The sequence below is a fragment of the Muscardinus avellanarius genome (assembly GCF_963383645.1).
Source record: "Muscardinus avellanarius genome assembly, chromosome: 5".
Lineage (NCBI taxonomy): Eukaryota > Metazoa > Chordata > Mammalia > Rodentia > Gliridae > Muscardinus > Muscardinus avellanarius.
The window spans coordinates 140,204,679-140,219,212 of NC_137790.1; the positions used below are offsets into that span (position 1 = coordinate 140,204,679).

The window sequence follows — 14,534 nt, forward strand, 5'->3', positions numbered from 1 at the left end:
AGGGCCGAGACTGCCGGCCTCTTTTTGCTGATGGAATCAGTGGCTCTTATGATTCAGAATCCAGCACCAGCGACCAGGAAAAATTTGGTTCAGGGCTTCAAAATCCACAGGGCATTTGACTTAATTTTTAAATATTCTGCTTTAAAGAAGGGAGCAAGGACAAAGTGTGTAAATGTGAGATGTCCCAAGTGGGGAAAGCTCCTGGAATAAAGTTTTTAGATGAGGCATCTTTGAACAAAATGACTGTAAGAGGAGCGTCTTCATGAGGTGGCCCTGAGCATTCAAATAAGGAAGCCACCTGTCAGGCGTGTTGGGCCAGGAAGACTGCAAGCATCCCGAGGGCAGGAATCCCGCTCTCCACCTCCCTCGTCCTGCTCTTAGCACTAAACCCCGGGCCTCAAGCTGCACTCAGAAGGCCCCCTCAGAAACTCATGCTAGTGAAGTCCTGGCACCTCTGGTTGGGGCTGGGGTTGGGGAAGGAACAAAGCTCACCCGAATCCAGCTGAGGCTCTGATAATCGTAGAGGCTCTCATACTGACATGCCAGCTCCCTGCACAGTGGGATCCCAAACTCCCAGCTCTGCATCAGAAACAGGAACCGGGCTTTAGCACCTCGGCACTCTCGGAATGGCCCACATCCCATGAACACATCAGAGAGTACCACGAAGGCCTCCCGCTGGCCACAACTCCTGTGCTTCAGAACCAATCCCGCGGCGTCCCTGCGGGGCGTCCCCGCCCCGGCCTTCACTCTCCTGTCTACCTCAGGCCGTTGCTTTGAACTCACCGTATTTTTACCATCTTAAACTTTTTTGTTGCATTAGTCTTGCCTGGATGATAAACAGCATGAGGACAGAATCCTATTTACGTTATCCTCAGATCCCAGAAGGACGCCAGGCATGTGTCAGATCCCCAATGAGGATCCAGTGACTTAGTGATGGGGGCACTGACTTTTAAGATCCATCAGGCTTAGAAACAAGTGTGGAAACCGAGGAGGAGTGTCTGCCCGGGGACCTGGCAGTCGGCCCCGCGGCCTCCTTTATGGAAAGACTGGACCTTTAGAGTGGGCTCTGATGGCCCCTCCCTCATCAGAGCCCAGCCTGTTCTTGTGATGTGGCTCGGGCTGTGGGGCGACAAGACCATCCGATGCCTGCCCGCGGAAGGCTTTGGTGGAATCTTTAAAACAAACACTGCAAATTTCCTCTTTAAGAAAATTTTTTTTTTCTCTCTCTTGGTCAGACTGGGAATCATCACTTTTGTTGATATCTTTACCCAACACCTTCTCTCCAACTTATGAGCTGTAAGTGTATTTGATCATAGGAAATTTCACATATATGGACTAGTAGAGAGCAGAGAGGAGCGAAGCCGCAGGTCCTCATCCAGCCTCAGTACTGAGCACGTCAAGGCCGATCACCCACAGTACTGAGCACGTCAAGGCCGATCACCCACAGACTCTTACCCCCCCTTCACTCCCTCCCATGGTCTCTGAAGCAAGCCTCAGACATCACAGTGCCAATCTTTAAACAATAAGAACTATATTTTGTTTATAAATGCTGTTGATGCATTATCATTATATATCATAACGAGGCCGAGTGACAGAAACCTGCACGCACACGGCATTGGCGTGTCCCCTCTGGATCGTGTGTTTTTAAAAATATTATTTGAATAGCATCAGGGAGAAGAAACAGTTTCATCTGAGATTTCATTTTTCTAAAAGAGCATATTATTTCTATCCTTTGAGGAAATTAATGCCATATGGATTGAAACTACAGGGCCAGTTTCAAAATCCTGAAACAAACCAAACAATGTGAAGGAGACCCTGGCCTGCTGCCCCCGCGCAACGCCTCTGCCTCTGAGCCACGGGCTCCAGGGCCCCACGTCACAGCCTTGAAGGGGGCGCACAGCAGGCCTCCCTCAGCTCCAAGCAACGTAACGGGGTGTGCCCGGCAGGCAGCTGGGCTGCGCAGGCTTCTGGCCAGCCTGGCAGGACTGCCCGGCGAGGCACTGCTCTCTTGGGTGGCGAGGGCGTCCTGGGGCTAAGGGGCTCTGCTGCTGGTGGGGGTTCCCATGGAAAGGTCTCCCCTCCCCGGAATCAGTGCTCACTGCCTGGCCAGTGTCTCTGCCCTAATTTATAACCGTGGTGCTCCCAGGCACCCCCTCCCCACTGTCTTTGGAGAGGCAAGACCACGAGTCTTAGGGATCTGCCAACTTGAGGGTGTGTCGGAACACGGGCGTGCCTGCACGTGTGCGGAGCTGCCTCTGCATGAGGTGGGCAAAGCTCACCCTACAGCTCCTCACCAGTGCCGCAAACCTGGGGACTTCTACAGGCTCCGGTGCCCCACAGGGCGGCACAAACGGTGCCTGACCTGGACGCCCCAGAAGGGAAGGGAGGGAAGGCCCGGGCCTCAGCCCCTTGGTCCTCGTGCCTCTGTCCACACATTAGGAGGAGCAGTAATTCCTTCCGAGAAGTGTGGGGCACAGTGAACAGTGGGCAGGAGAGCTGGCCCTCGCCCCCAAGATGGCTGGCTGAGTCCTGACTGTGTCCCAGACTAGCAGGGGCCAGAGGCTCGGCAGCTGCCGGGCCTGCCCCCAGCTGGGGACAGAGCACTGGCTCCCGCGGTCACACCACCCCTCTTCCTCTCAACTCAGGCCACCACATCCCGACTCCCTGGACTTTCCTCTTCCTCCTCTGGCCAGGGAGAGTTGGCCCTCTGCACACTGAAACCCAGTCCACTTCCGAGCAGGCTCCTCGGTCAGCTGCCTCACTCCTGGAGAGAACGGCCATGCTAGGCCATGGCGTGAGCCTCCTGGGTGCTGCTGCGACTTGGATCTAGACTGTACTCTGGCAGAGCTCGTGTACTGGCAATGTCAAAGTGCTCCGAGGTGAAATGAACGAATCGCGAGGGTTCTAGACTCAGCGGTGTGGAAATCCACCGAATGGATCTCTTGGCAGCAGTGGGCAGTGAGGCACAGCTCGGGGAGGCCGGCCCCTGGGCTTGCGGGCATGTGGGACGGGAGGAGGCGCTGGCCGGCATGGTGGGCCAGTCTAGTTGGCTGGCTGAGAGCGCAGCAGGGCCTCCCTTCTGGGTCAGGTGACCCGAGGGCGTCTGCAGTTTTGGAAGTGATCCTGCTTTATTGGTGCACGCTCTGCGTGGGTATTTTCTGAGGGAATATTTTGACAAACACAGAAGCCGTCTATGTTCTGTACATGTGAAAAATGTATTCTGATTTATGGACAAAAGCTGTCAATGTTTAACTATTTCTTTTTGATGATAAAAAGGTTATTTTAATACACACTAGTATTTATTCATTTTAGTCAGAAGCTTAACTGCTGTTCCCTGAATAATCCTATTTCCGTTTTAAAATGCACTCAAAGCTGAGGAATGAGGGAGCAGCCTGGACACGGCCAGCCGGCCTCGGCCTTGCCAGAGCAGGCGTGCAGGGCCGTGAGCAGCTCTCCCAGGACGGGGAAGGCCGGCCAGGGACCGCAGAAGCCTTAAGCAGCACCGGCCATGCCCTGGAAGGGAGTGCGGCCTAGAGCAGGGTGAACTGAGGATGAGGACGTGCGCCCGTAAGGGGCGGTGCGGCCTCTTCTGCCTTTGGTTGCGCGCCACTCATTTTGACTGCTTACGTTTTCTATGGGAGTGAATGAGAAACCCGTGTTAATTTTTCAAGCAAGTCTAATAAGAGGGGGGTCCAGAAGCCCCTGCCGTAGGAGCGTTCAGATGTGCAAAGCTGGTGTGTTGGGTTGCCTCTTTTACCTTCAATCTGGCATTGGCTTTCAAGCCACAGAATTCAACTGCTGGTTGTTCCTCCTGAAGAAAACAATCTCCTGCTTCCAGTCCGAGGCGCACGCGGGGGCACCCGCCCACCCCGCACTGCGCCACGAAGCCTACCTTGCCTTTGTTGAAGTAGTGGATGATCTTCCGGCACAGCCCCTCCTTCCGCTGCCACTCGGTCTGCGAAGGGTAGTGCAGGAACTCCCGCAGAGGCCGCTCCTCCCACTGCAGCAGCTCGCAGTACAGGAGGAGGGTGAACGCAGCTTCTGTGGGGCGGGCAGAACGGGGTCTGTGCTACACCGTCCTGGTCAGGGACGCTGAATAGCAAGGAGAGAGTCTGGGCTGCCCAGACGGGCAGCCTCCCTGTGCACAGTACGGCCGACCCGTCATCCTCCCAGGCCGGGGGCATCTGTCCTGGGCTCCATATAAAAAGTAAAGAACAGCTTCGCTACCTGGGATCTGGGCACACACTGCAGCCTCCTTTCCAGTCTCCCAAGAATTGGTTCTAGTGGGTGAACATCGATTAAAGCTTGCTGCAGCCCCCACAGCCACCCTCAAAGCCCCTCGCCCCATCTTCTGCCCCAGCACAGCGGGGAGGACTCTTTTCCCTCCTCACTAAGGTTTGTAAAGGGGCCAAAGAGAAGGCGTGCGAAGGATAGTAACTGTGCGGTGGGCCTGGGCCAGAGGCTCCATTCCTGGAGAGCCTAGGTTGATAAGGGGCCGGGAGGAGGCGTGGCCACACTTCATCAGTGAGAGTGATACCAAGACTCTGCAGCTAGAGCCTGGCCGCCTAAACCCCAAGAGCCGAGTCACGCTGAGTTACAGCCGCTGACCAGGCCCTGTGATGGCCTTTCCTCTCCTATTTGTTCATTCTGTTTTTTTTTTTTTTTTTTTTCATTACTGGGGATGGAAGCCAGGGGCATTCTACCTCTGAGCTACACCCCCAAGCTCTATTTTTAGTCTTTATTTTGAAAAAGGATGTCACTGAGTTGCAAAGGGCCTAAGTAGCTGCGGCTGTCCGTGAACCGCGATCCTCCCGTCTCAGCCTCCCGGGTGCTGGGATTCAAGTGTGCGGCACCACGCCCGGCTCTGTCTCTTCATTCTTAGTGGGCACTTCAGTTGGTAAGTTAATTAGTTCTAGCCTCTGCCTAGCTTTCAAGGCCCTACTAAACCTGCTCCCCATGACCATGAAGAATCTCGTTTCTAATAATCTAGCAACCCACTCCCAGTCTTAGCCAGGGCCATCTCGAGGTGCCTCTTCCCCTGGCTTCTCTGGCCGTGCCCCTGCCACTGAAAGCACATGCCCCCTGCTGGGTCGTGACACCTTCTCTCTCTGTGGCACTTGGGGCCTACTTCTGGAGCTCAGGAAACAGTGTGAAATCTTTTTCCTGTCCATATTCTTTCCGTATGTAGTTCCTGGAACCACTAGACACACGGCTCAGCGCTTCTCTGTCCAGATCCCTGGCCTGGCCTCTCAGGCCCAGCCCAGTCCGTTAGGAGTTGAGCGAATGCCTCTTCCCACTCGAGAGGGCTGTCAAAATCTCTCTCCTCACTGCCCTCGCGGGCAGATTCTGGGATCACGGGTGGGAGTGGGGGTGAAGAATGGCAGATTTAGCCCATTTGATCTAATTTCAGACAGGGTCTTAGTGTGTCGCCCAGGATGAGCTGGAACTCCTGCTCCTCGGCCTCAGCCTCCCACGCACAGCCCAGTCAGCTCAGATGCAATTTTTGCAGCTATGCGAGCAGGAAAGGGGGCGTCGATGCCAAACACTAACGTCTAGGGGTAAGGAAGACCCCTGTGTATACACATCCATCTAATCCTAGCACTGTCTGTGCTAAGAATAGCTCCGACGCCCTCATCCATCACGCAAACCCAAGCCCTGTGCCTGAGGGCTGCGATGCAGTGGCTGGTCATCAGTGGAGGCGGCGGCTGTTTTGGAGGGACCACGGTGGGCACCCAGCGAGAACACCGCGTGCGCACGCGCCATCCCGACTCGCGTCTCTGGGCAGAGTGAAGGATGGAACCGTAGACATAACTGAAGGGCCCATCTGGCCTGTGAAGAGGCAGAGACGCACACTCCACGCGCCCCTGCCCACTCGGAGCTCAAGGTTGGCTGAGTGGCGGCCGCCAGGGAGAGTGGCCCGTGGCGGTTTCTTTGTGAAGAAAGGCCCCGTTCAGTGAGAGCGAGCTATCCCAGGACCCTCTGAGCCCGGTCTACCCACTCTGCAGGTCAGCCCAGAGGTCTCAGAGGCGCACGTGGGAGGGTAGAGGAGCCGCAGGCCCTGGCGGACACGGCACAGCGCACGAGCGGACGCTCCACCTGGTTTCTCTACACCGTGCTCCGTGGAGGAGCTGAGGGAAAGGAAGGAGGCGCGGCGTCTGCCAGAGAGCCGCGAGCCCTTCTCTGTTGGCCCCAGCCGGGCCTCAACAACGAGGCCTGGTCCCCTCTTTCCCCACTCACCTGTGTAGTTTTCGGCCTGTAAGTGCATGTCACAAAGCTTGTGGATGTAGCGGATATACATTTCCTCTTTGTTGATCTCAGACTTGTAAAAGTTCTATAAGAAAAAAAAAGGAAACAGATATCAAGTGAGAATTTGCTGCTGCCGGCAGAAGCCCATGGAGCGGAGCCCCAGAGAGCCAGCCACAGCTGGAGTACGCTGGGCAGGAGCGGAAGGGGAGTCCTGAAGAACGGTGACAGCAACGGGGAGGACCGGCCAGAAGGAACTCTGCGGGGTTACAGGAGTCCCCGGGGGTGTGGGAGAGGAGGGGCCAGAGCTGATGGGGAGCAGTCTGCGGGGCTGGTGGGACTTTGTCAAGAGCCAAGCTAGAGCTCCGCCAGAGCAAAGCGGTTCCATTCCCTCCCCAGTGGCTGGTGAGGCTCAGGCCTCAGCCGTGTGGTGTAGGAAGGACAAGCTAGCCCCGGTGCAGGACAGAAGCCCCGCCGGGCAGGGGCTCCAGGCCTCTCACCATCAGGGTCACGGTGCAGCCGATCTTCTTATTCTCGGTTTCCTCTCCTTTCATGCAGTCCCTGCAAGGGAGAAGACGTGGGCGGGTGCTGGAAGCGCAGTGGCGCCCAGGACCGTGCCAAGAGGTGACCCCTGCGGCCTTTGCGGGGCCTCCCGCAGCTGGCGCTGCCATGGGCAGACCCGCCCGTGGACACCCGGTCCGGGCTCAGGACCTGATTCTGCTGAGCCTTTTCTTCCAGTGCAGAGGGCACATCCAGACCGAGGCACGGAGGGCACCCACCCAGCCCTCAAGCTCCCGGTGCGGCCACCGTGCCTTCTTAAAAGGTACGTTTCATCTTGGGGAAGTCCTGGCTAGAAGCCAAGAGCCGACTCAGGCCCCGGCCTCGGAGCCCCGTGGCTCACCACGTAACTGACACTTCCCCCGTGGCCTCCTTCCTGGCTCAGTCTACAGAACCCTCTCTCCTCAGAAGCAGCAACATGGATGCTTCTTTCTGATTCAGAGGCAGCTTCATCAGAGCCGAAATGCGTCCGTACCCAGTAGGGCCTGGGGGAGACGGGAGCCTTCAAGGGAGAGGGGCTGGTCACCAAGCCCCCTGGACAGAGGCCTGCGCAAGGAGGAGAGCGAGCAGCCGTGGTGGACCAGAGGGCAGCCTCCGGTGCACAGGGCTGGCCGGTGCCACGGGGCTGCCAGGTGGTTAACGAGCCTCGTCCCTTCACCTTCCAAGAACACGAGGGAGCGCTAGGACGTGACGCCTTGGAAAGAAAGAAATGCCGACAATCCACAGCATCCTCATGGTGCTTTCAAGCCAGTGCCCTTCCTATGGGTCTACTGCCAGAGTGGGCTCTGTGTGGCCTGCACTAGCCAGTGCCCTTCCTATGGGGTCTACTGCCAGAGTGGGCTCTGTGTGGCCTGCACTAAGTAGTGCCCTTCCTATGGGGTCTACTGCCAGAGTGGGCACTGTGTGGCCTGCACTAAGCCCCCCATTCTGGGGTTTGCCCACCAGCACATTCACCCACGAGGCCTTTGGTTCCTATGGAGCCAGACCCAAAGGTCCTCGATATCCCAGTAGCGCCCTGAGAAGTTGTCCTTCAGTGCTGGCGGGCCAGGAAACTGCCGTGACTTTGTGTGTGTGTGTGTGTGTGTGTGTGTGTGTGTGTGTGTGTGTTTTGGGGGGGTACTGGGGCTTGAAACCAGGGGATCCACCTCTGAGGTACACCCCTAGCCCTTTTTACTTTTTATTTTAAAACGGGCCTCAGTTGCTGAGGCTCTCACTACATTTCTGAGGCTAGTTTCAAACCTGAAATCCTTTCTCAGTCTCCTAAATACTGGGCTTACAGCTGTGCGCCACCATGCCCAGCCTGCTGTGACTTTTCAAGAGGAGTGAGCCCACGGGCCGGATGGCCAACTTGAACCACGTAGCCCTCCAAGTGCAAGCCTCTGTCCCCCCCAGGAAGCTGGCCCCTTGGAAGGCAGGGAGCGCTGATCTAGCCCCGTTGGCACTTAGTGGTTTGTATTTTCTACAAAGTATCTGAGACATTTACCAGGCCAGAACTCCTCAGCCAAGTCAATTAAGGAGAGAACTGTGCTCAGCACTGCAGGGGCATCCCTATGTGTCTCTGCTCCACAGGGGCCTCTCATGAGCTGCCCAGCGCAGACCCTTGTCTCCTGGGTGGCAAAGCTTCGCTTCTGTGTGGCTACTCGACACAGACAAGGCCTTTTGAGGTCTCGAGCTGGGAAGATCTCCCGAGGCCCCTGGGTGTCGGGCCCATGTTGCAGTGGGCCGGCGGGGTGGAGACCAGTAGTCGGGCAGTGCTCCTCAAGCTGCAGGTGTGCAAGAGGAAGGCTCCGCACACTCCGGCCGCCAGTTCCAGGTAGAAGTCTTATTTGGCCTAAGGGGAACTAGCCTAGCTTTGTCTCCGTCTACTCCTAAGAAAATCCTTCTAAGTAAGGCTCTGCTTCCTAACCTGAGAAATATGGGAGTCCCAAGTATGTCTCTTTCTATCTCATAGAGTGTCTAGGATTCACCTAAGTGGTAAAGACAGCCATGTAAAAGTTGAAGAGGTATTCCTCTGAAAACCTAAAGTTCTGCCAGTCTAAAACTGTCTCACACTGAAAGTTCAGGTCATGCTGGGATACAACCTATGGCTAGTTCTATAGTCAATATACAAATATAGTTTAAACTTACAGTGAATGTTTTCTTAGTAAATCCTTTTTATTTTTGTGGTACTGGGGATAGAATCCAGGGGCTTTCTACCTCCAGGCTACACTCCCAGACCTCTTTTATACTTTATTTGGAAACAGGGTCTCACTAAGTTGCTGAGAGCCTCACTAAGTACCTGAGGCTGGCTTCGAACCTGTGCGATCCTCCCGTCCCAGCCTCCCAAGAGTGGGGATTACAAGCGTGCGCCACCACGCCCAGCCTAAGCAAACTCTTGTTGAACTAAACTGCACTGGGATAGAGGAAGAGCCTTCCTTGGTTTCTACATGGTCTTCCGGGTCAAGTTCATCCAGTCGACCGACTGTTATTTACTGCGCACCTGCCAGAGGGAGCTGCCGAGCAGGGGACCAGGGAGAAAAGTGGGGCAAGGTTCTGTCCTCAAGGAGCGGGCCCTCTCCTGTGAGGTGAGGGAGGCAAGGGAGCCCCGGGCTTGGGCCCTTCCTAGGAGGACACCGCGTGCGTGTGGGGAGCCTTAGGTGACCACGCGGAGGGGAGGCGGGGAGGGGACAGCACTGCGTGGGGCCAGCCAGGTGAGAGCTCGGCACCTGCAGCAGGGCTCCTGCTGCCTTTCTTCCACGGGGAAAACAAGCCTGACCCTTCAGGCTGCTCGTGGGATAGAGGCAACGCATGTCAGAGAGGGAGCCGCAAAGACGCCACGGCGTCTCCTTCCGTGGACGGGAAGCAGTGTGGGGAGGCCGGAGGGGCAGAGGCCAGTCCCTGAAGGGCACTGCACGCCACATGAGGACGGCGGGCTTGCTCTGCAGCACCACCGCTGAGATAGAAGGGAAACGAAGCAGGTTTGGACATGAGTTTTAGTTGCTTGTGGAAAGTAGTTAAGGAAGTCCAACACCACCTAGCACTGGGCCTGTAAGCCCAGGTTCTAGGACCAGTCTTCCTGCAGGCCCGTCAGTAACGTGCCCTACAGGAAACACTACATCTCTTCCCTGTCTCATAGCAGGTGTGGGAGAGGACGGGGACCTGGCATGACAAAAAGCCCCTCCTCCAAGCAGCCCAGGAAAGACAGCCGTGCTCCCCAAGATGGCTGTGCTGCAGAAAGAAGGGGTGCTGAGGATGGGAACACAGTTCCCAGGGATTCCGTTTCCACAGCCAGGCCAGTGCGTCGGGCCCCCGTCTTCCGCAGAGCAGTGCCCTCGACTTCAGCAGCAATGGCGCTGGTCCGATTCCCTCCTCCCCATCATGGTGGCAAATGCGCCCTTTGGTGTTTGCACACCTCGCAGCACTACTGCGGGGGGGCTGGGCTTTATCTCCTCTCTTCCTGCCCAGTCCCCAGCTCCCTCTTCTGGGCCCCTAAGGCATCCCTGGCTACCACCCAAGCCCTGCTGGTGGGCACCCACGGGACCCACAGCCCGAGTCCCAGCCTCCCGGCCTCGCTTCCTGCTCACGCAGAAGGAAGCAGCAGATATCACAACTCCCAGGGCTGCAGTGTCACTTTTGGTTGAATTCCAAAGCTGTCATATGACGGGGAGGGCACGTGGCCATGGACAGACTAACTCCACGTGAACGTAATCTAAAGAGCGCAGCGCTCACGGGCGGTCTCCTTCCAGGGCTAGGATCAGGGGACAGAAACAGACGGAGCAAAGAATGTAGGCAGGAAAAGGGAGGCCCCGTGCCTAGAAAAGCAGCAGCAGCGAGCCCTCCTGGGTCATGGCGTGGTGCAGGGGACACCTCTCTGCTTATCTGCATCTGGCTCTGAGGAAAGTCTGCACTTTGGGCTGCAGATGACCCTGCCTTGCTCTGGAGACAGTTCTCTCTCCTCTGCTGTCCCCAGTCTTCCAAGACCTGGCCTTTCTGGATGGAAGGACAGGTGGCTGCAGGTCCCTGGGATGCCTTTTGGGCACATGTACCCACCTTTTAGGGGGGAATCTTGGGGAGTCCTTGCTTACTGCTGAGAAAAGATTCTGACCTTGACCATCAGCAGGTTTCTTTTTTTATTCCTTTTTTTTTTTTTTTTGGTACTGGGGATGGAACCCAGGGGCATTCTACCTCTGACCTACACCCCCAGACCTATTTTATTTTTTAATTAAAAAGCAAGGCTCACTAAGTTGCAGAGGGCCTTGCTATGTTATGGAGGCTGGCTGTGAACACGCAGTCCTCCTGCCTCAGCCTCCCAAGGACTGGGATTACAGGCACCAGTCACCAAGCCCGGCTTATCAAGAGATTTCTAATGACTGATTTCTAATGACTGATATCACCGACCCCAAAACAGTTCTCCCCGTGAAGGAAACGTGGTCTGTTCAAGGGCGAGAAAGGAGAGTCCCTTGATGGAGAAGAGGTGGGGCCGGTGCCTGAGGAAATACCTGTAGTCAAGAAGGCGTTCCATCAGGCGGGTGACCGAGGTCACGAAGGAGATGCCGGTCTCACGCCACGTCTCCTGCTCTACCTTCTCCAGTAGGCTGTTGGAGGGCAGAGGAGGCAAACACAGTGCATGAGCTTCCTCTGGGGACCAGAGTGAGGGGCAAGAGCCTGCGGGCTGCAGTGGATCCAGACATGGCAGACTTACCACACTGGCGTCTTACCTGGGGTAGGGCCCAAATAGCTGGGTTCTACTCCACGCAGCAGAAAGTAAAGACAAGGAGGTTACTGGGCTGGCAGCAAGCGATCATGCCTCCCACAGCCCTGCACGTGTGCCTAAGGACGCCGCTGGTTGGCGGAGAGGGAGGTTCCGAACCCCTCAGACACACACGTCTGCTCTCAAGGAGTGGCGCATCAGGGCCCTGGAGAGACCAGCCTGGCGCTGCCAACTGCCTGGCTGCCTCAGCTGCTGCCCAGAGCATCGCCAGCGAAGGTTGGCATCTCTGGCACAGGGAGCGCAACCCAGCCCGCCCCCTCAGGGATGTGCCTGGGAAAAACGCAGCAGAGCCAGGAGGTCAGCGCCCAGGCCCTTTCCTATACGAAGCCCCAGGCTCTGTCACCTCAGGGCGGCCGCTGGCTTCTAGAGGACAGCAAGCTCAGCTCTCCCGGCTTGCTCCAGTGACGGGCCCTGGCTTGGCTGTATGAACTCACATCGTACGGCTCTATTCCGGACTCCCTTCCACCTGTGCCTGCCCCTAATGTTCTGAGAGTCACCAGGAGTGGCCGGCCCATAGGGGGTCATCAGCGGGGACTCACACCCACAGCTCAGCTACTGCCGCTGCTTCTGCTATGATGAGGCTGTCCTCTGCAGTGCCAGCTGGGCCAGGGCTGCAGGGAGAGCGAGGAGTCTTTGTGTGATCTGTGTTGCCAGAGAGAGAGACCTGCTGACTTTGGCTTGGGAGAGGTGCTCTGTGGACGCACAGCAGAGCTGTGCTGCTCACCACACCCTCCTCTTGGGTTTTCTAACCTTTTTACACATTAAAGGTCTTGAGAAGTCCTTCACTCCAGAGGCTAGTTCAGCTCTGTTTAAACTGAATCTTTTCTAAGCTAATGATCCATGGATCAAAAAACATTTTTTTCCCGTGTAACTACAAACATCTTCCCCAAATGCAAACTGAGATGCGCTGTCACTCTTTACCAGCGGCTACCAGTTCTCAGGCTGACTGAACAGGGTTTACAGACACCACGTGGCCAGGAAGTTAGCGGTTGTGGGTTATTCTTGTACTTTCTCTTATGTAGTAAAGTCATTTGTTAATGGCCAAGGAAGAAATTTCTTTGCTTTGTTTCCACAATTGGAAACGCAGCTTTAACTAAAAGAGAAAGACTAGCAGATGGATTTATTTTCATAAATCATAATTATTAAAATGCCAAGTAAATTCCCATTTCATCCTATGACTCATCAAGGAACCAAGCAGGCACAGCACGGCAGAAAGAGCCCCTGCCCTGAGACGGGAAGACCGGCCACGTCCGGCTCGGCACCGCCGGAGTGAGGACGCGCTGCCTGGTCCCCTCGGCAGGTGTGCTGCGAAAGCCAGTGAGATGAGAAGTGTCAGCACACTTTGTCCACCACAGAGTTCTAAGCAAGTGTTCAGTATCATTGCCGGACACATAAGAGGGTCATCTTCAGAATGATACTAAAACACAAACACGAAGTCTCAGGGCTGAACTGTTAAGTGGGCGGGAGGCACTCTAGAGCTGAACATTTCCGTTTTTAAGAAGATACACGAGCCACGTCACTCTTCACGGGAGGGCCACAGTGGGTCTGAGTCTCCCCTTTGGTCTCAGCCCTGTGGCAAGCCCAGCAAGGTGTCTTGGCCTCCTTAGCTCAAGACAGAAGCCATGGGATGGCGGGCTTGGAGGAATCTTGATGTCATGCAGTACAATCACTTCATTTCATGGAGCCTGAGACTCGCCTGGCTCGAGCCCACTGCAGACGGAAGGGCTGGGGATGACGGAAGCACGCACGGGGCCCGGGGCTGATCCCCAGCACCACAAAGAAACAGCAGCAACAGGAAAAAACTCCAGGGGGCCAGAGGAGGGCCTGCTTGTTCTCTCTGTGGCACTGGGGACGGAACCCAGGGCCTGTGCATGCAGAAAACCGCTCTGCCACTCAGTTGCCAGCCCAGCTCTTTTTTAACTTTTATATGGAGACAGGTCTCACTAAGCTATCCAGGCTAACCTCAAACCTGCGGTCCTCCTGCTCTAGCCTCCGAGGAGCTGGCATCAGGCATGTGCCATGAAATCTCTCTTTCAGAAGAGAGCACATCTCCCAGCAGTGTCAACACGGGGTCCTCACTATCGGGTTCCCATGAGCCACCTGCCCCATGGGCGCTGCAGCGCATGTTAGGAAGATACACAATGCTCTTTTCCTGTCAGTGGACCTGGGAGCTCAGTTATCACTTCTCTGTAGAGTAGAGCTCTTCAGTACCCTGGTGATCACTGAGAGGACTTTTTTTTTTTTTTTTTTTTTTTTTTTTGGTGATACTGGGGATTGAATCCAGAGATCTTCTAACTCCGGGCTACACCCCAGACCTAATTTTTAATGTGGAAACAGGATCTCACTAAGTTGCTGAGGCTGGCTTCGAACCTGCCATCCTCCTGTCTCAGCCTCTGAGTACTGGGATTACAAACGCAGGACTTGTTTCTTGTTGACGGGAGGTGAGCCCTGCTGCCCCAGGAGCAGCAGCCTCTCCTGACACCCGACACCAGCCCCGGCAGCCTGGGCCCTGCAGGTGTCTGTACCCTCCTTGGCTCCTTCACCCTCTGCAAGGGGCTCCCGGGCCTGCAAGGTTTAGAGGCTTACAGCAGGCTGAAGAGCTCCCTGTAGCTCTCGTCGCCTTTGCCCTCTGACACCATGCTGTCCAGCTTGTCGATCAGCTCCGCCTCCACCTAGAAGGAAGCAGGGACTTTGTGAATGTGGACTGCACATAGAGGAAGAATGGGAAATCTCCTGTCCCCTTGTTGGGTGAGGATGGTGGAAAACTGCTTCCTAATTCTGTTCTCGATCCAAATAAACTCCGGGGAACACCGGATCTCATCTATAGCACCAAGAAACCACCATGACCCCCCAAGGCTGGTCTTCCCCCAACACATCTTAAGGTCTTAGGCACCCTTTTCTAAGCTAAAAGCCAAAAGGTAGGGATTCCCTGGCGAGAAAAGTATCTTGGATAAAAAAAAAAAATTAAAAAGCCTTTTTCAAC

At 55.7% G+C, this 14,534-nt stretch overlaps 1 protein-coding gene across 1 annotated transcript in view; it reads right to left on the minus strand.

Annotated features, from left to right (window-relative positions):
• DOCK3 (dedicator of cytokinesis 3) overlaps window positions 1–14,534 on the minus strand; it is a gene marked incomplete at both ends in the record, with an annotated part of 359,460 nt that overhangs the window by 26,126 nt on the left and 318,800 nt on the right. Inside the window, 7 exons of the mRNA XM_080695935.1 lie at window positions 493–579; window positions 3,893–4,041; window positions 6,238–6,331; window positions 6,744–6,804; window positions 11,280–11,375; window positions 11,499–11,525; window positions 14,138–14,223. Of these exons, the coding sequence (XP_080552061.1) occupies window positions 493–579; window positions 3,893–4,041; window positions 6,238–6,331; window positions 6,744–6,804; window positions 11,280–11,375; window positions 11,499–11,525; window positions 14,138–14,223 (600 nt within the window). The remainder of the gene's footprint in view (window positions 1–492; window positions 580–3,892; window positions 4,042–6,237; window positions 6,332–6,743; window positions 6,805–11,279; window positions 11,376–11,498; window positions 11,526–14,137; window positions 14,224–14,534) is intronic.